At 44.3% G+C, this 21,141-nt stretch overlaps 1 protein-coding gene across 10 annotated transcripts in view; it reads left to right on the top strand.

The window, feature by feature from the left end:
* The first annotated feature begins 2,156 nt into the window (after nt 1–2,156).
* P4HA2 (prolyl 4-hydroxylase subunit alpha 2) overlaps nt 2,157–21,141 on the top strand; it is a 45,940-nt gene continuing 26,955 nt past the window's right edge. For 2 of the 10 annotated variants that reach the window (XM_083428740.1, XM_083428745.1), the window contains exons 1-3: nt 2,157–2,197; nt 4,897–4,966; nt 20,614–20,713. In XM_083428740.1, coding sequence (XP_083284866.1) covers nt 20,632–20,713 — 82 coding nt within the window. In that variant the 5' untranslated portion in view covers nt 2,157–2,197; nt 4,897–4,966; nt 20,614–20,631. The other 8 variants (XM_083428742.1, XM_083428737.1, XM_083428743.1 and 5 more) reach the window with 7 other exon arrangements.

The following is a 21,141-nucleotide window of genomic DNA, read 5'->3' as shown; positions in this document are numbered from 1 at the left end:
TTGACAAATGGAGAAGGTTCACTAAAAGTTGTTTTTCAAGACCACCACCACCCCAGTTTCAGAGAAGTGAGATTCCAGTTGTTCCAGGTGCTCACCTAGGGTTTGTGTTTCTTTCTGGAAATGAGACATAGCAGAGACAGGTGGAGGAATCAAATCAGTAGTAGTTCCTCAGCTCCAGGCAGATGGCCCTTCTTTGCTGGACTTCCCTCCTGCACCCCCTTTTTCACAGCAGGCTCCCAGGGAGTAGAGAACTGTGTACCCTTCTCTGAGGCATCGCCTTCCCCCTTGTCTTCAGCTTTTGGGAATGAGGAACAGTGGAGACTGTGATGTCTTTAAGGTGTTTGGTTTATTTACACATATGTACAACCTGTGGAAGACAGAAGTGCCTGGTGTGCTCTGGTCCATGGGGTCACGAAGAGTCGGACACGACTAAATGACTAAACAACAACAATGTACAACCTGAGCCTATTACAATCTGCCCGCGGACTGTTTTGCCAGAGGGGTGCATGCAATAGTTATCTCTCGCTTGGACTACTGTAATGCACTCTATATGGGGCTACCTTTGAAGGTGACCTGGAAACTACAACTAATCCAGAATGTGGCAGCTAGACTGGTGACCGGGAGTGGCCGCCAAGACCACATAACACCAGTCTTGAAAGATCTACATTGGCTCCCAGTACGTTTCCGAGCACAATTCAAAGTGTTGATGCTGACCTTTAAAGCCCTAAACGGCCTCGGTCCAGTATACCTGAAGGAGTGTCTCCACCCCCATCGTTCTGCCCAGACACTGAGGTCCAGCGCCAAGGGCCTTCTGGCAGTTCCCTCGCTGCGAGAAGCCAAGTTACAGGGAACCAGGCAGAGGGCCTTCTTGGTAGTGGCACCAGCCCTGTGGAATGCCCTCCCACCAGATGTCAAAGAGAACAACAACTACCAGACTTTTAGAAGAAATCTGAAGGCAGCCCTGTTTTAATGTTTAACAGACTATTGTATTTTAATATTTTGTTGGGAGCCACCCAGAGAAGAAGAAGAAGAAGAAGAGTTTGGATTTGATATCCCGCCTTTCACTCCCTTTAAGGAGTCTCAAAGCAGCTAACATTCTCCTTTCCCTTCCTCCCCCACAACAAACACTCTGTGAGGTGAGTAGGGCTGAGAGACTTCAGAGAAGTGTGACTGGCCCAAGGTCACCCAGCAGCTGCATGTGGAGGAGCGGAGACGCGAACCCGGTTCCCCAGATTACGTGACTACCGCTCTTAACCACTACACCACACTGGGGAGGCCCAGCCAGATGGGCGGGGTAGAAATAATAAATTATTATTATTATTAGCATCAACACCCCCAGGGGATCTTGTTTCTCCCATAGTCACAGCCTTGGATTCAAGCAAGAATTAGCCATTGCCTTTCCAGCCTACAGCTTCTTCCTCTAGGTCACATCACAGCAAACCATCAACTCTGGCTGTTGTTCTTCTCACTTTCTCTGAGCTAGAGAAGGGGCCCCACCCATATGCCATTTGGCTCAGACAGCCCTCTCCTTGGCTTCCTTAATGGCTCATCACCCTCTTTCTGTTCTCCTGATGGCCCATCACCCCAGGCAATTTCCTCACCAGAAAACTGGCCTAGCTTATATGTTAACATTTGCTGAATCCAGGGGTTCAGTGTCTGGCACTCAGAAACTCATAACACAGTGGAGTCTGGCACCCAAAAACACATAACAATATATTCAGTGGAAAGTTGTTTCTATTAGCGGTAGTTTCTTCATTTCTTCTCTTGTTTTCCGTGAATGAACCACACACAGTCGTCTGTGAAAATCATCAGGATCTGAAGCCAAAAATCAAAGCATGCTGATTATATGGACAGGCAAACACTGAACTAAATTCCTTACACTGCAAGGATGTTCATGTTGGTTTGGATAATTTCCTCACTTTCAATTAATGCTGTTAAGTGTATCACTCCCCAGACTGAAGTGCTTCTAGGAATATGGTGGAGAGCCATAAAGGACCACGAGGAATTCCCTTCTCTAATCTGCTGCAATTAGTCTGAAGTGGTCAAAGCTTTCTCTCCCCCCCCCCCCTTAAAGTTGTTCATGGCTGTTAAGTTCTTCAATCCCCAAAGGTGCTAGATGCTGCTGCAGCAGAAATAGAATGTTGCAAGTTTAAAGAATGCCCGCCTACACGCTGCTCTAACTGTCATCCGAAAGCAGGTTGGTTGAGATCAGCAGAGTGTACTTTAAGGATCAACTTTTCTGTTTCACATTCTTTTATTGCAAGCTCCAGGACCATCTGGTTCAATATCTTCCACTGCAGTAAGCTTTTCTCAACGTAAAACAATCTCTTTACCTTGGAAACAGTGAGTGTGTTTTTCCTCACAGCGTCCTGTAGGCAGGTGGTTGACTAAAGTGAGACCTGTCTGTTAACATGAGCATTCAATCAGTTCACTTGTCAGTTTGTTTATAATATGATAACTTCACTGAAGGAGGAGGCAGCAGAATGACACCTGGAGCACACGTTCAAAACACAATTCTAAGCTTCATGTTCAAATGCCATCCTGATCCACATACCAATTTGAGAGAGAGAGAGAGAGAGGTGAAAACACAACACAACAGACTTCTCCCTTCAGGCTAGCAGGGTAAAAACTGACATGCAGTTCATATACAAAAGTATGACCCTCCACCACCACACCTGCCAGTTGTTTTTTTTTAGGCCTGTCTCTTTGCTCCTTGCTCCTACCTGACCTCCTACAAATGTCTAGATTAAGATCTGCTGCCCCTATGGGTCCTGCTGCCTGAGGCGGTCGCCTCACCTTGCCTCATGGGTGGGCCAGCTCTGCCTCCTAGAATGCGATAATGCCCCCCACCCCCACAAGAGCATCTCTCTTTTTTTGGTGATCACTCATAGCCGAGTAAGATTGTCTTCCATGAACACGGTCTAAACAGTGAGTCTGTAAGTGACTGTGGAGGCCAATTCTGGATCCACACATCCTTCCACAGTGGGGACATAGGTTTCTGGGCAGGAGTTGATCACGGTGAGGGTTTGCCAGGAGTGCCTTCCTCTTAGCACATTTCTCCCCTTCGTCCTGAGTTTGGGGGTCTTCAAAGTCCATGACACCTTTGGTAAAGTCTGTTCTCCAATTGGAGAGCTCGCAGGCCAGTGTTTCCCAATTGTCGGTGTTTATGCTATACTTTTAAAGATTTGCCTTGAGAGAGTCTTTAAACCTCTTTTGCTGACCACCAGCATTACGCTTTCCATTCTTAAATTGGGAATAGAGTACAGTAGTACCTCGCAAGACGAATGCCTCGGAAGACGAAAAACTCGCAAGACGAAAGAGTTTTTCGTTTTCTGAGTTGCTTCGCAAGACGGATTTTCCTATGGGCTTGCTTCGCAAGGCAGAACGTCTTGCGCCTTTTTTAAAAAACCGCCAATGCATTCCTATGGGAAACCGTCAATACACAGTGGTGCTTCGCAAGACGAAAAAACTCGCAAGACGAAAAAACTCGCATAACAAATTAATTTCGTCTTGCGAGGCACCACTGTACTTAATTCATTCCAGAGGTCCGTTCTTAACCTGAAGCACCACTTTAGCTAATGGGGCCTCCTGCTGCCGCTGCGCCACCAGAGCACGATTTCTGTTCTCATCCTGAAGCAAAGTTCTTAACCCAAGGTACTATTTCTGGGTTAGCGGAGTTTGTAACCTGAAGCGTATGTAACCCGAGGTACCACTGTAATCAGGCATCCACACAACATGACCAATCCAACAAAGTTGATGTTGAAGAATCATTGCTTTGACACTGGTGATCTTTGCTTCTTCCAGTACACTGGCATTAGTTTGCCTGTATTCCCAAGTGGTATGTAAAATTGTTCGGAGACACCCTTGATAGAATAAAGGAGCTGGAGATGATGTTTATAAGTGGTCCATGTTTCACAAGCATACAGTATGGTTGGTAGTACAATAGCTTTGTGAATAAGCATTTGGGTTTTCCTGCGAATGTTTTTTCTATCTCTTTGCACCATCTAAAAGGCCTTCCTTTCCTTGCCAATAATGCGTTCAAACTCACTGTCGTTCCCATCAAACAAGAGCGTCTAATTCTTGTCGGTGCTGAGTCTAAACGACCTAGGTAACGAGACGTCTCACTGACAAGTTGGGTGCTGCGTGCGTTTCGGGGAGGGTGTCGAGCGCACAGCTCTAACACCGTCGTCCAGGCTCCATCATCGCCGGGGAGGCTATTGGGAGCATTACGGTAGCGCTCTCTCCGTGCCGGGCGGAGGCGGGGCTTCCGACGTGGCAGCCGCTCAATCGGAGCGCAGAACGCCAAGGGCCTCCGCCAAAGGGGCGGGGGAAGCGCAGCTCCGGCTGGAAACGCCAAGGCTGTTCTAGAAAGCGCGGCGCGTGAAGCGGCGTGTTCCCGGGCGAGGCGCGGAAGGTGCGCCCCGCGGGCAGGGCAGGGTTGGCGCGCGCTTCGGGCGACCCCTTCCCCGCGGCCGCGGCGCCTTCAGCCGGCCGCTCCGTCGCCTCTGGCGCGCCCGGGGGCGCTTGTTCTCCGGCCGCTGTGCCCTCCCGCTGCCCCTTGCCCACCTCTGCTTCCCGCTGGGCTCTTCCTCGCCCTTGGCGCTCCTCACCTCTCCGCCTTCCCTCCGTGGGGCTCTCCCGCCCCCCGCCTCCTTCCGTGCCTCCCTCCCCGCCCGGTGCTGCAGCCTGGAGGCGACGGCGCACCTGCATGGCTCCCGCTTGACCTAGCATGGCTTCTCGCGGGCCCCCGCGACGGCGAGAGCCGAAGCCGCCGGCCGAGGAGGCGAGACGCGGGTGGAAAAGCGGCCGGGGATGACTTCATCTCTGGGACGAGCGGCGGCGGCGGCAGGGGAGGTTTCCGCGCCGTAATAAACTCCTGCCTAACTTGGTTTTCAGGCTCCCGAGGCAAGAAGTCCGACGGACGAGGCGGGCGCTGCCAACTTGTCGCCACAGCGGCTGCGGGCAGGTAAATCCGCTCCCTGGTCTGTACCGCTAGTGGGGAGGGAGTTATTTGGAGCAGTGTGACTTTCCACACACCCCAATCCGCCCCCCGTAGGCGATTTCCTACCTGAGGAATGTCTGTGGGAAACTTTGAGCTCAGGTAAGCAGCAGCAAGGGGGGTTGCAGTCCGCACAGCAAGAGAAAAGCTCTTGGCAGCATCCTCTGCATTTCCGAAGGGAAGGGAGTAATGTAAGTACAGGGCCACCCTCAGGTGCTTACCTGGGGCATAGACTAGCTACCTATGGAGTTGGAAGGGGCCACGTGGGTCATCTAGTCCAACCCTCTGCCATGCAGAAATCTCTTTGCTCGAAGTGGGGCTGGAACACACAACCTTGAGATTAAAAGTCTCATGTTCCTACTGACTGAGCTAGCCCTGTTTTTTCCAGTATACGCAAATGGTTGTGTGCATAAGCTGGGAAGGTGGACTTCTTACAACACAAAAAAAAAACCTGGAATGTCTCCTGTGGGGATTTCGAGAGGGGCAGTCCTCTTAGTCTTGTGGCACCTTAAAAAGCAGACTTCATCTGACACATGTATCCAGAGTTGTGTACATGCATGGTTTGGGGAGGGGGGTCGTGAACAGTGGGGGTTGGAAGGAAAGAAAATGTGTTTTATTTTCAGAGAGGAGGAAGCGGGTATTGAGTGGCTCTGAAAAATAATGCAAACCATCTTCTGACAGTGTCGATGGTAGATGGATTGAAGCAGGAAAGCTCCATTCTGTTTGTTTGTTTGTGGATGGGTGGGTTGGTGGTGGCGGGGAGCCCCAGGAGAGGCAGGAGAGCTCCCACTTCTCAAGGATCTCTGAGTTCAAGAGGCAATGTGGAGTAGGAACCTCTTGCACCTTTACCTTGCAAAACAGTTCTTTGACAGGAGAAAATATGAGAGGGGTCTTATGAAAAGTATGGCAGATTGATCATTTGCTGCTCAGAAAAGGAGGAATTAAGGGTAGTGACTTCTTGGTGATAGTCCTTTCCATCTGCCAGTTTCTCTACCTCCATAGAGTGCTATGGATAGCCTGATGCTCATTACTCTCCCCCTCCCAATGACTTTGATTTGACCCACCTTAATCTTGCACTTTTAAGAGTGACATATAAAGTTTGCTGCATAACTGTTTGGAGTGGCTCTTTGAAAATTGCAGCGCTTGTTGTTGCTGCTGTTATTGTTATATTTATTTATACCCCACCTTCTTCCCTGACAGGGACTCAAGGCGGTTTACAGATAAAAATAAGACAACTAAAAACTTTTTTAAAAAACCAATTATTTTTTTAAAAATATTAATCAATGTTTGAATTAAAACTATGCTTTGGAACTTCCCTGCTATATTGATTTAGACAGCCTGCTAAGAACTTATTTATTTCAGCAATAATTTAGTTATGTATACTTGTTTTTATTGATAAATCATGTATGCTGCGTGGAGACCTTTTGGTTAAGTGGTTGATACATTTTACAAAATAAAAAATTTAAAAAGCTTATCAGCGATTCAACAACCATTTCTTCTTGCACTGTTAAAGCGACAGTGAGTTGTGTTGTTTTCCTTCTTAGTTCTCAAGAGCTTTGGAGAAAAGGGATTTTTACATTTGGATTTTACCCAAGTCTTCTGGTGGTAGAGGAAAGGCATTTGTTGGATTTCTCCCATATAAGGTCGCCTAAGGCCACCCTCACACACCAAGCTTGTTACATAAGACTTTCCTAGTCTCTGGAAGTGGAGCAATGTGGATCATCTCATGGATCATCACTTTACCTCCAGGGTAGTCAACAAAGCTCTCCAGATTTTCAGCTCCCATCATACCCCAGAAACTATGGCCCAATAGGCAGGAACAATGGGAGTTGTAGGCCTACAGCAGCTGACAAAACATTGGTTAACTGTGCTTTACATGACATGGATGACATGGGTACATGAAATGGTACTGGCCAATTGTGGTATTTTTGTGCCCAGGCTATGCAGATAAAAGCTATGCACAGAAAATAGCATCAGGGAGATTTGGAAAGTGACAAATCCATTGTGATACAGATGTTCACTTTTGCTAGCTCATTGAAGTCTCTTCAAAATCTGCAAACCTCTTTGACCAAAACCATGGTGGGATAAAGAGAATGGATCTGTGTAGCATGTATAAGAATATAAATATAATAGTTCCATCAAGGCTCTGAAATATTATTATTGGTAGTGTCTTCAGGATACTGAATGCCAGTACCACTTTCCTTTGATTAGGGTGCATGCAATCTTGCAGATGGTTTATAAGATCATCCTTAAATCAGCATGAAAAAATCCACACAAAGTTGAGACAAAATGCAACAATTATAACAGTAATTCACCATGGGCCCTAGTAGTTCCCAAAGGAAGTGGTGGCTGCTGCTTCTGATTCCAGCGGGATGCCTTTCTACACTACATGATCTCATTTAACCACAGTCTGTAATTCATGATTCATGAGTGCTGTGGTTTACGTTATCCAAGAAGCCAAATGAGATTGGGGACACTTTTCAGTCCCACTGATTTCAGTGGGAACAGTTAAGCAACTTCTCAGGAAGCAGAATTGATCACCAGTTCTTTATAGCCTCCTTCCACTGGTGGGACGATGTCCTGAAATTCAAGGTAATGGGTTTCTTTTACCACACCTACCATAATGTCATTTTTCTTTCTTTGGTAGTTCATATTTGTATACTCTGGTGGTATCCAACAAAGTTGTTTGCTGTTGGGAGATACATTAGCTGAGGTCGGGGGTAGGTCCTCTCTGTTACAGCATCTGCTCCATTGGGTGTACACCTAGGAGTAGCTGCAATATGTAGGACTGAGTTAGCCTTCAGCTAACTTGTAAGTGTGCTTTTGACAATAAGGAGTTAATTCTTCACTCCAGACAGAGGCAGTACCTGGCCCAAGGTCATCCCAGTGAGCTTTGTGGTCAAATGGGGATTTGAAGCCTGGTCTTCCAGGTCCTAGTCCAACAGTCTTTCTCATTATCCCACACTGGCTTTCATACAAGTTCCATTAGCACAAAGACTTCTGGCTGCACAACGGAATCTCTCCTGCATAGCTCCCTGTGAGTCTCCCAAATGCCCACTGGACCTGTTCCGGATAGCGCCCCCCCCCCAATCCCCTGGAGCAGATTCAGGGAGGGCACCAGGGAGACATAGAAAGAAGAGAGAAGAGAAGTTCCATTGTACAAACTGAAATCATTTGTGCTAATATAACTACTTCATGGCGTTGGGTTATTTATAGTTTCAAATTATAAAGTTGAAGTTCTGCTTTAACCAAATATGAAAGTGAACTTGTTTTTGACTAGTAAACAAATATTCAGATTCAATGAATACTTCTTCCTCATTATTTTTCCACTCTCCCCCTACATTTCTTCCTTTTTTAAATCCTGATTCCTCATCACCTCTGTTTGTCTTTGTCCATTTGATATCTAAAGCACACACACACACACACACACACACACACAAACCCAGTGGATATCTTTCCTACCTTATTCCATTTGGTAGTGTAAGACATATATTTTTCCATGTTCCTTTCGATTTTAGGGACACAGAACAGGGCTAGCTAAGAGCATTGCTTTGTGCCCTACCACTGCTTAATATTAGACAGTTCGTGAAAGAGGATCCCTGGGTCCCTGCAATAGTCAGCCTGCAATTATGTAGAAATGTTGTGGAATTCTTAGAGCACAGAGCTGGCTTTATATGCAGTTGCCTCATCCATCAAAATTACATATAACTTCCTTGGCACAGTACAGATGACCTGGCTGCTGCTTGCGCCAGATGCATTAAATTTGCATGAGTGCCCTAGTGCACCATGTTTAGTATGGAGTTTCTGGGATAGAAAACATGCACACACCCCACATTTCTATCTTCTAACAGCTCCACATACAGCGAAAGGGCATGCATTCTGCTTAACAGAATGAAAACGAGTAGCACTTTTTCACTGTTTGGGTGGCAGTGGGAACTTCTACCATCTCCTCTTCCCCCGTCCCCCTTTTACTGATTTGGAAGAAAACAGAAATCCCATCCAAGTCATTGACATATAGTGGTCTCTTACATCAGTGGACTCTCTCGTCTGTTTTGCAGCTACATTAGGAAGAGACAAGTTGGTTGTGTGGAAGAATTGCCAATAATTTTCAGGAGGTAATTCTTCAAGCAGATTCTGCTAAACGAATTATAGGTAACCACAGCGGTTATTTGACCAGCAGGGAGCCATATCTTAAGTTGACAAAAATGATACTAATGCGCAGTGTGCCTGTAGTGTTTTCCCCCTTGGGTGTTTTACACGCTACATTGCAGTCTGGTCCTATGTGTGTTCATTTGTAAAATAGGCCAGTACTGCTGCAGTATAGCCATAATATACGTAGATGGTAAATTGAAGGTACAAGATAGTGGCCTGTCTCAGACCACCCCTGAGTTCATAGCTAAGCAGAGCTCTGAATCAGAAATGGCCAGCACATAATCCTAACCACACAGTACTGCGCTAGCTGTCTCTGTAATGGGTAAAAGCTTAAGGGCAGTTTATGGAGCTGCATGATTTTTGTTTATTTACCTGTTCAATCTCTCTGATTTGTGCAGCTTGTGTGAGTGGGAGGAGTGTTTGCGTAAATGGGTACAGTTTTATACATCCATTTAAGCTTAATGATTCAATCGAGTCTATTGCTTTCCTGCTGCTTGGAAGTAGTGCCAGTTCAATGACTGAACGTAATCAACATGAGTCATGCTTAAAGGACATTTCATATATGACTCTTTTGAGGTTTTCCATATGCTTAAAAAACATTAATTTGTAGCCACAGAATGTAGAGTTATGCATTTCAGAGCCATAGCTAGAAATCATCACCAAGGATTAATGACTAACCCCTGCAGGTTTTATAATATTTAAAAAGAATATGAAGAAAATCTGATCACTCTTGTCTCTGCTAGAAAATGTAAACTCTTGCCAGTGTCAATAGGTTGAGACTTTAACAAAAATCTGGGCATTGGCAGAGTTTACATTCTCTTGCAAGGACTAGAGTGATAATCAGAGGGATATAATTTTATATATGTGTTAACATCTAATTTATTATTTTTATATCCTACATTTCCTCCAAGGAGCTCAAGGTGTCATCCAGGGTTCTCTTCATCTCCATGTTATCCTCACAACAACCCTGTGAGGTAGGTTAGGCTGAGAAATAGTGATAGGACCAAGGTCACCCAGTGATCTTAGTGGCAGAGTGGGGATTCGAACCCAGCTCTCCCAGGTCCTGGAGCCTGACACTCTCGCTTTCACTCCTCCTGCCTATCTGTCCCTATATAGAGGCACATAGACATAAATATATGAGCCGTTATAGGGCCAGGATAGAGCAGTTGTTTCTGTGGAAGCAGACCTGCTTTCTAACCACTGAAAACTGCCTGGTTTTGTGGACCTTAAACTCCCTTCATCAAGCAGATTCCATCACCTTAAGTTCTAGTAATTGGACCATAGACTCATTTTAGGTTTGATACAGTTGTCCCTTTGCAGTGGCACAGAGCCACATATGTCTAGGAATCTAGTCTAACTTGAGCTTGTATAACCAAAAAGCACAGAATTACAATGTTCAAACAATGCTGTCTCACTCAGGACTGGCAGGGAATCAAGCAACAGAACAACATAAGACATAGGAGCCAACCAACTTTGTAGGACTAGATAGAATCCCATTAGTCCTTTTTCTGTCCTGATTGGCAGTTGCAGAGAATATTCTTGCCATCTGCAGCGGTGCAGTTACTGCAGCGCAGCAGATAACAGACTTGCATAGCAATTCCTACCTCTAGCAAGTTGCTGCAGTACTGTAGTGAGTAAGATGTCTGAACCTCCTGCTGCCAGAGACCTTGGTTTAAGACATTGGTGTAGCACTCTTTAATGTGGCATGTGCTTATTACAGACTGCTGCTTGCTTCTGCTTTGCCAAATGTGATTATGAAGGCCTACTTTCATAGCTGTCAACTTTTCCCTTTTCTTGTGAGGAATCCTATTCAGAATAATGGAGTTTCCCTTAAAAAAAGGGAAAAGTTGACAGCTATTTCTAGGTCTCACAGCATCAAACGAGGAAATAAGCTTGCTTCTAGATTGTACCATGTCAGGCTACAAGACAGGGTCCTGTTACTGGATTCTTCTCCCGACGTAGAGAAAGTTGCTATCCACAGAGAAGCACAGCTACAAAGCTGTCCCTCATTTAGTTTTCTGTGTGCAGGAAAGCGTTCTTTTTTAAAATCTCCATGTTCATTTTGAATTTGTACAATCAAGAAACAGATTAAATCTCCTCATTTGATGTTTATAAAAACGAGGTCTATGGATAATGCTTGTAATGTTTACTCGTACTGAAAAAGAATGATATATATGGAAGGATATGTACAAAGGAATGTTGCCCATGGACTGAAAAGAGCTCCCCACCTTGACCGTAGGGGAGAGGAAACATTTCATAATTAAATATAGTCGTTAAGTTAAATGTTTCTGATTACTTGAGCTATGGTCTACAACACACCTAATTCCATTGGGATTTGCTTCCAAGCATTTTGGAACTGGGATTTTGGAATGATTTTCAATTTGGTCTTCATGATATATATATATTCCAAGACTGTTTTTGATTTATCTGTCAGGATGTTACTTATTAACATTCTGGGCTTTCAGCACCAAAAGGCAGTTTTATGTCTGGTACTCTATAAGTCTTGGCTAGCTCCAGACTGGGAAGATAAAGCAGACAATTCAGAAAGCGTAGATCCATCGCTGTACTTTGCACTGGATTTAAGTGATTATTTACATCTATATACAGGGTAAGAGAAGGTTCAAACAGTGGAATTTAAAAGTGCCAGAGAACTGTGAGCTTTGGCAAAATAAAAAAAATAAAAAAATGCTTTAGCTGTGAAATGCAGTGAAGCATGAAGGAGACTTTAGGAGCTAATCCAGATTCTGGGTATTTCTTAAGCTTACATAACACAAATCACAAGGTTACTAACATTATTGGAATAAGGACCCTACTGATTTCTAAGAAACAGCATTTGAAGCACCACGTCTTCATATGCTGTTAGGGAGGAGGAGGAAAGCCACACCCCAAGGATTTGATTATTGTTTAGCATTTAGATGCTTTAATAATTTGCAGATGCACATTAGGCACTTGGCAAGGGAGGTGGTGATGCAGGCATGTGGAGTGGATGCATGCAAAGCTTTGAGGGGTGTAATAATGCTGAACTCCAAAGCAAGGAGCCAGCTGGAAGGCAGATATCTTTCAGGAAAACTGGGGGGGGGGCTTAGAATGAGGGCTCTTGTATTTGATGGGTGAGCGCAGTCCTCTGGAAATGCTAGTGCGCTCCTTAAGGGTTTTTAATCAAAGCACTATGTTGGACCAGAAAAGGCTAAGAATAATACTGACCCCTGGGTTTCATATTGCTGGACACTCAGACAAATCTAGATTGTTCTGAAGACACGGAGCGGATTGGGAATGACTCCAGATTCTGGAAGCTCTGTCTTGTGATTTCTGTGCGATTGGAAGGCTGCAAATGAGAAATACGATTTTAAACATTTAGAAGTACGTTCTGGAGACAGTAATTACAGGGTGAAGAACTGATGGATACTTTCCAGGGCAGATACCACAATGTAAAAGGAATAACAAAACAGTTTCTCCTTGTGTAATGCTGGCTATTTCCTCGGAAAGTGCCTTGGAACTGCATCACAATTAGAGATGTCGAGCCTCAGTATTCATGGGCAAAGTTAACTCTTCTCTGAGCAGGAGACATGCTGCTGCCTGCTGTATATTACACCAGTAAGAAAGGGCCTGTGATTTAAACAAAAAAAAAGCAGCAAGTTATTCAGGCTTATGGAACTAATTTCACAGTTCTTTAGATTCTGGCTGATATAGACAAGAGTTGTTGTTTTTATTTAGCTTCCTCCCCCCCCCCCTTCAGCTTACAGAATATAATATTCTCACGCAATGATCATTTTGTCCAATGTCACACCCTCACAATTTGCGATGGGTTTGGCATTTAAATGTTGTTCCCTTGGCCTCCTTGTTTCAATATTTTTTGTTTTCAGTCCTGTGCACACTTACATGTAAGTCTAATTGAACACAGTGGGACTTACTTGCGTGTAAGCATACATAGGCTCAGGCGTCAAGACACTGAACTGTAGCCACGCTGTCTTAACAGAAAGGAGGCACATGTTTGGCATTTAATTGGCTTTGGCTTGTTAAAAAAAGCAAAACCCCTTTGTTTATCCCTCCCCCCACCAACAATTTAATGAAGAGTGCTGTGGGTTTCTCCTCACTGCTTCCATACGTGAAATCAAACAGGCCCAGAGGAAGGCCTGTCCTGAATCTAACCTCAAATTGTTGTTTATGTAAGAGACATGTCTTCATGGATTCAGCACAGGGTCACACCCCAGAAGCATATACTAAGTGTCATCTAGGACAAGCCCTCATCTAAATTAAGATTGGTTAAACTGTGTCGTACAGCTCAAATTTAGATACACTGAGAAGCAATGCTGTACAGTATATAGACCCCCTGCTTCCCAGTATAACTATCAGCTTTATTAAAGCAGAGGATCATTCTCACCTGCAAGTGCTTGATTCTCTAAAACAGAAGAAGGTGAACCTCAAGGGCTCAAATTATGGAGGGAAAGATGTGACGCCCTTAAAAAAAATCCACTTTGTCCCACCCCCAAATTTTTACCCATTTATCTCCCTCTCTAGATTTCTGAAATGAAGTAGCTAAGGGGGCAGATTCCCTTGGATGTGGGGACGATCTGGCTGCGACATCTGTCACCCCATTGATCGCCAGGGTTGATTTGGTTGATCTGGCTGGCTGGGCGGGTGTCCCCTCCCTCGCTCACTGCTCCATGTGCATCCCTCCCGAAGCTGCACGCTCGGTGGAAGAGGACGACCGTCCCAGATAGAAGGAGTGTACCGTTCTTCGGTTAAGGGTATACGATAGCTGCCCTCCCCTGCTAGAACCTCCAAACAAGCTCAGATACGTAGGGATTCCTAACCACAAGGTTGTTCACGTAGACATGGGACAGAAGGTGAAAATGGATGATTCACCTAACTAAGGGTCAGATTTTGCAGGCTTATGTTGGCATCCATCTATCTCGGGAGACAACGGAGAGGTGCGCCTTGGGGTGGGGGTGAGGTCAAGCTTTAGGAAGGTTGCAGCGCTTGCTGTGGTCTTACAGACTGATGTGGGAGAGACATGCAGCTGGGGCAGATGAAGGCGTCTTGGTTTTGCAGCTACAGGTGCATTTCAGCAACAATAGCTAAAGAAAGTGACTGACCACAGCAGCATCAGGGAGGTATACCTTATGGTGTATAGTAACGATGTTGTCACAGTCGCTAACAGCACTATGTAGAGATTGGGGTAGATGTTCAAACCTTTTGGACATGGGTTTCACAGTCCAAGTTAAAAATAGAGTGTTTATTTGAGGAACATTGGAAAAACAGATTTGTAGTAAGCCCTCCCTCAACTGACAGAATTCCCACCCTCCCTCAACTGCCATCCCATGCTGCTGTCAAAAACCCCTCCTATTTCACACCCCCAGCATTTCATACACCAAGTGATGTCTTCTCCCATCTCCTTGAAACACAAGCCCCAAACATGGTCCTTTATTATGTCCTTTCCTGTTGATCTTCACAGTCTGCAGTGGATTGTATTAAGGTCCCAGCCTGCTCTCCCGCCTGTAGCCTCTCTTGAAGCAGACAAAGTACAAATCAGATTAAATGTAAAATGTATAAAAAACCTCCCAGAGAGTGGCCATGTTTATAATTCACAGTGAGACATAAGCTATGATAGGCTTCTCGTGAATGAGCAAGTCTGTTCTTGGCTTGCTGATGTGGTTTGTTTAGGGATAACCACAGTTTGATGACACAATGAACCATGGTTTGTGGATTGTTCTGCTTACGGGAGGAGCAAAGCAGGAGTGATTGGGCAGCATTGCTTAGTACACTGCTGGTTCACGGCAAGCCATAGTTAATGGCCTACTGTGGCATGCAAACACAACCAATGTTTTGTGTCCAGATCAATTTATAGACTTTTTTAAAAAAAGTCAAACTTTTATTCTGAGCTGGATATTGATATACTGAATTTTGTTTGTCAGCAGGGGGTGGTTAGTTCCGGTTTGGGGAGAAAATACAAAGTTAGGTCCAATTGTTGCTTCAGATTTGGCTTGACTTCTCTTGTTTAATAAGGTGTTGCTTATTAAGGCTATAGTCTTCTGCACACTTACTTGGGAATAAACTCTTAACTCAGTGGGACTTAACTTCAGTGTATAAATGCATAAGACTGCACTGATAATCCACTAATGAGTTTTGGAGATACTAAGAGCTCTAGAGCAACAGGTGACATTGAAGAAATAAATTCAGAACAGCCATATGGAATGCATAAGACTCTTCATGGTGTTCATCTGTTTCCACAGCTGTGATATGCGGAACTGTTCAGCTTCCTTAAAATCCTGCATTTCTGAAACGTGTCATCTGTACTGGTATATTTTCTAGCTAATCATGTGTGACACGTAAGTTCTGGGCAATATATACTTAGAGGGAGAGTGCAAAAATGTAAGAGACCACTTCTTTTCCTGCGGCAGGAAGAAAGACGGTTGTGATTTTGACTGTTGCTTTAGGCCAGCTTGAGTTTTATTTAGAAATGTAATTTATCAGCCTCTTTCTTTTTTTAAGCTAAGCAAAATAATACAACTAGCTTGAGAAAGAGGAAATATATTTGCAACAGTTTGGACTTGTTGACTTTTATGGTTCTCAGATGTTTGCGGAACCCTTGCAGTAAAATCTTTTCAAATTATTTTTTAAAGGGGGCGGAGAGAGGGGTTGATTATTTGGACAGGAAGCAAGGCAACACCAAACAGCTCGAGCTTTTAAAAACAACAACTGAGTCCTTGAAAAAGGTTGCTGTGGACCTCCCGATCTCCTCTGATGGGAGAAGCTTTTCATACATTCATAGAATCATAGAATTGTAGAGTTGGAAGGGATCCTAAGGGTCATCTTGTACAACCCCCTTTGCCTGGGTGGGCTCAAACCACCAACCTTCTGGTTTACAGCCAGATGCACTGACTGGTTGGGCTGTGGCTCTAATCCAGGCTTCCTCAAACTCGGCCCTTCAGATGTTTTGAGACTACAATTCCCATCATCCCTGACCACTGTTCCTGCTAGCTAGGGATCATGGGAGTTGTAGGCCAAAAACATCTGGAGGGCTGAGTTTGAGGAAGCCTGCTAATCTCACTGCAGCGTTACCCTTGCCTCTAGGCTGCAGCTCAATAGAAGAGGCTAAGGGGGGGGAATGAGGGAGTCACATGACAAGAGCTTGAACAGCACTTTTCACCCAAGTATAGCAGGGCAGTATGGGCTGGGCAGTGTTGCTTACCTGAATTAACAGTCGGAGAAGGAAAGGAGGGGAAGGGGTTTCCAGGGAAATTGCTTGAGCAGTGCATTTATTCCTGATAGCTGCAGCTCAGTGGAAATCGCGGAACCCCTTAGACTGCTTTATGGAACACAGTTTGAGAAATGCTGGCTTAAACTAATACTGTATGTGCTGCTGTAAAGAGCAAGATGACACAAAGGGACTTGATGGATTAACCCACAAGATTAACTGGAAAATGTTGTGATTATTATCCACTTTTGCATGCATTAGAATTGTGGCCACAGGGAGCACATGTGGCATATTAGGAATAATTGAATGTAACAACTAAATTAAATGCTGCTGTTAAAATAACAAGACTAAACGTATTTTAAATAGAATATTATTGTCCCTGTCTATACATTCTGCTATTCATTTGCCTCTAAGCTTCCTGTTTACATTTCGTTCATATAACAATGTGGACTCTGATCCATGAAAGTTTATGCCCAGAGTAGCCAATGCAATCTCACTCTTTCTCCTTCCAAATGTGGATTTCCCCAGTCTGGGAGTAATCCCATTAAGTGGTTACAAACCCAGACACCTGGAGCAGCAGATGCAACGTAGCAGTATTTATTTTGCTGATGGATCAGTAAACCACATCAGCTACTCCCTTTTCCACAGCCCTTAATTTCTCCTTACCTTCATTATTATTATTATTTATTAAAATTGTTAGTCACTTTTTACAAAAGTAACTCAAAGCAGCTTACTGTAAACAAACATAATACATACATACATACATACATACATACATACATTAAAACAATCATAAAACAAACAGGGAAAAACTAAAATACAAACCTGTTTTTAAAAGGCAGGATTTAAACCAGCTCACCCACTCAAGGAGGCCTCAGATGAGTAAAAGCGGAAAGCCTGATGAAAAATAAACACTTTAGCCTGGGTGCCTAAACATATGTAATGATGGCGCCAGGGGAGCCTCCCTGAGGAGAGCGTTTCACAATCAGAGAGGCTCCACTGAAAAAGGCCTCTTCTCGTGTTTCAAACCTTCAGACCTCTTGTGGAGAGGGCACATGAAGAAGGGCCTCAGGTGACAATTGCAGGATCCAGGTAAGTCCGTGTGGTATTGGAGTATAAGGTTTTATAGGTCAAAAACCAGTGCTTTGAATTGATCCCAGAAACTAATGGGTAGCCAATGTAATTGGGTTAGGATTTGTGTTATGTGCTCAGACTGTCTTGACCCAGTGAACAACCTGGCTGCTGAATTCTGCACCAGCTGCATTTTCTGAACCATCTTGCAGTAATCTAACCTAAAGGCAACAAAGATTAGGCTATCCCTGTGCAGGAAGAAATGTTGGCACTCTGAGTAAGAATCATGGCTACATGGTGGGTAGTGCGAGTGGCAAGCCCAAGAGGCCCAGTGGTTTAGACCACAGCGCCACCTGTGTCCCTCACCGCGATGGAGTGAGCTCCCGTTCTCTGTCCCAAAACAGTTCGAAAGCATGCCAGTGCAAGTAGATAAATAGGTACTGCTGTGGTGGGAAGGTAAACGACATTTCCATGCGCTCTGGTTTCCGTCACAGTGTTCCGTTGCGCCAGAAGCAGTTTAGTCATGCTGGCCACATGACCCAGAAAGCTGTCTGTGGACAAACACCAACTCCCTCGGCCTGAAGTGACATGAGCGCCACAACCCCATAGTCACCTTTGACTGGACTTAACCTTCCAGGGGTCCCTTACCTTTTACCTATAGTCTGAGTGGATTTCAGATCATTTGATGGGAATATGGGCTGATTTTCTACCACTCGTCAAATATTATTAAGAAATATTTTTTTCTTGCACAGTGGTTAATTTATGGCTTGGAAAAATATAAAAATACAAGGCAACCCTAAATCCATTGTAATTTAAGGCAGTTGCCATTTTGGGACACATGTATCTCAAAGTCAAGTCGTTGTGCGTGTCTTGGTGTTCCTGTGCCAGATCATCAGTGCTTTCTGGAATGTGAAGAAATAAAAAAAGGCCAGAGTTTTTGTTAGGTTTGTGTGCAATGCTGTATGAAAGGCTAATTTCTTAACAAAGCACAGTCTGAATGAGCAGGGTGGTGATACATTTTGTGAATAAGAATATAGAGGTTTGCAAAACCATAACATGCTTAGACACCCAAGTGAGTCACTAATGCAGCGGACAGGCATTTTAGCAGCTGGAAAAATAATGATACTGCAGGTGGGCTGGAGAGAATACCTATCCTCTTTTGATATCTTGGACTGTTTCTCCGGTATTAAGCTGCATACCTTTTCTTTTGTGCTGCCAGGAGCCCTGAAGAACGCCCATACATTCCTCCCGAAGTAAGACTCCCTTGCATGTTTGAGGAAGCAAATTCTTTTTGCTGCCTCAGCCAGCCAGGGGTCCCCATGCTTTCAAATTATAATGTAGCACTTGGAATTTTTCAGCATGTAAAATGATCTTCTAAATAAACCTGTCAGAACATGGCATTTTCCTTTCTGTCTTCTGGCCAACACAAGCGAAACGTATCATACAAAGGCAAAATAGTGACTTTTAATTTTCTCCTCCCCCACCTCCATCTGCTAATCCAAAACATTTATTTCTCTGCCTGAATGAACAAGTTGTGTGTGTGTTTTTATCATTCACATACTTATAAAATCCTTATCCATAAGCTTCCCTTCCACTTTAGACTCTAGGAAGATGTGGGGACACGTAAGCAGGAGTCGTACAGGCTCTCTGCACATGTATACTTTTGCTCTTCTTCCCCAAGCTATAGCCATGCTGGGATGATAAAGAGTTGTTTGCTTTTGTTTGAAGTTAAACAGCTGCACAATATGGAAAGAATATAAAAGTCCATTGCCAGGTGTCTTCCTTCTTCCCAGCAAAATCCATCTTTTGTGTTTACTTTCCGCTTATTGACGCTCATAACTCTTGTGTACCATGGCAAAGCTGCAAAAGATTCAGACCACTGGATGAAGTAAATAATGTTCTTGGACTTGGCAGGTACCCTGAACTCCGAAGCATGTGAGGCAGGAGGTGGGGAGGGGAATGAGAGCGGCGTTTGCTCGTTTTAGCTGGAAAATTCCTTCAGTGTCGCTTAGCCAAGATGTGTGTAATGTCTCCAGGAAACAAGAACAAGCACTTCAGATGGGCTGCCATGGCATAATATATCCAAATATATGTGCCTCCGGAATTCTTTTGGCTGGCTCCCCTGTTCTGTTATATCGCTTATTGTGTTATTGCTCTTGGCAGACCCCTTCATGGTACTTGTCACTCAGCTTTACAAAAGTCTCAGATTACCTGTGAATTGGTTTAGGAGCTGAAACTTCTTTCTTTTCTCTCTCTCCTAAGGGAGCTCTTGTTAAGTGGCACTGGGCAGATATTTCGGTGTGACATCATTTAGCGTTTTATGGACTAGCAAAGAGTCCATGATTATAATGGGCAGGAGGAGGCTGTAGGGAAAGGCCTGTGGATCAGCAAACAAGTGCCAGCATAGCTTAAGAGACAGAGCGCAGCTGGGGATATTTCTCTTGGTTCAAGAACTGGGACTGACAGCACTCTATGCTTGCCCAACAGCTGCTGGAATCCTGGTGGTGATGGGTACAAGGGGGTGGGGAAGTATGTATTCCTGTGCATTTCACAGGACCATTGCCATCCCACTCCCAAGCCAGGTACATCTGAGTAAGTTTCCTTTAGTAGGGGAAAGAAGTGGTTCATGGAATCTACTCTGAGCAAAAGTTAGTCGACTACAACCCAAAGGATTCAACTAACCTGGATGCCAGTGCAAGGACTCCTGTTAGTTTAACAGGGCTTTCCTCTCTCTCCTGACTCCAAATCTGCTCTGGAGGGTTGGGAGATTTCCTAGAACACAGGAATGGAAGAGGGGGGAATCATTCTATCTAGAAAGCAAAAAAAATTTGCACGGATTGAACGATCGTGACAGCGTGATGTTGAATTCCGCTCATCACTTTCTACTGATTCATCTTTGGAAATTGTTAACTTCTTTGGCACAATGTTTTCATTGTGTCAGATTTCTGCACACTAAATAGGGGCATTTGGTTTGCATGAGATTTGCTGTGAATGGCAGCCTCCCCATTTTAGGCCGAATTGGACAAATGCGCCTGAATTGCAGTGTAGGTTTCTTTTGGTATGGCTGAACATTTGAATTCAATAAAGTCGGAAAACGTGGCTGATTTTTTACTACAGATTGTGGAATTTGGGGCTTGTATTTTCCTTTTTTCTTCAGTTGTCATGAATTTATTTATTTTTAAATATCTTGCAGACATTTTATTGATTCAGAATGACGCCGTGGATGATACCATTACTGCTAACCTGCATTATTTGCACCAGCCTGACAAGAGCTGAATTTTTCACTTCTATAGGTATGAAAAAGCTCAGGCAAAATAGGAAAATGGTGAAACATAGTTTACATCAATTAATGTGTGATCATAATCAATATTATTAATGCAATCATCTGGAATAGACTCCACTCTTTGGTTGTGTTTTACTCTTTCCAACATGAGAATTACCATTCCTCTCTTTAGAATGGTTTAAAGGTGGTTTTCTTGTCCTGGATTCTTTGCAACCCATTAACCATCTTTTGCAGTTGGCGCACAACAGGAAACTCTATGTGGCTTTCTGGTTTGTTTCACTGCTTACACTATGGGGCTGCATGTGGGTGCATGGGGCTTATATGTATTCTGGCCATTGCTAGGTATTAGTAGTGTTCTGCTATGGGCTAACTTGAAAAAACATGTGACATTGTCTTTAAAAACACATCGCATTATCACCGCTGTAGATTAGAATTGCC

This window comes from Podarcis tiliguerta, assembly GCF_965153285.1.
Source record: "Podarcis tiliguerta genome assembly, chromosome: 2".
Lineage (NCBI taxonomy): Eukaryota > Metazoa > Chordata > Lepidosauria > Squamata > Lacertidae > Podarcis > Podarcis tiliguerta.
The sequence above is the reverse complement of the archived record's forward strand: the minus strand, read 5'-3'. Positions and strand labels throughout refer to the sequence as shown.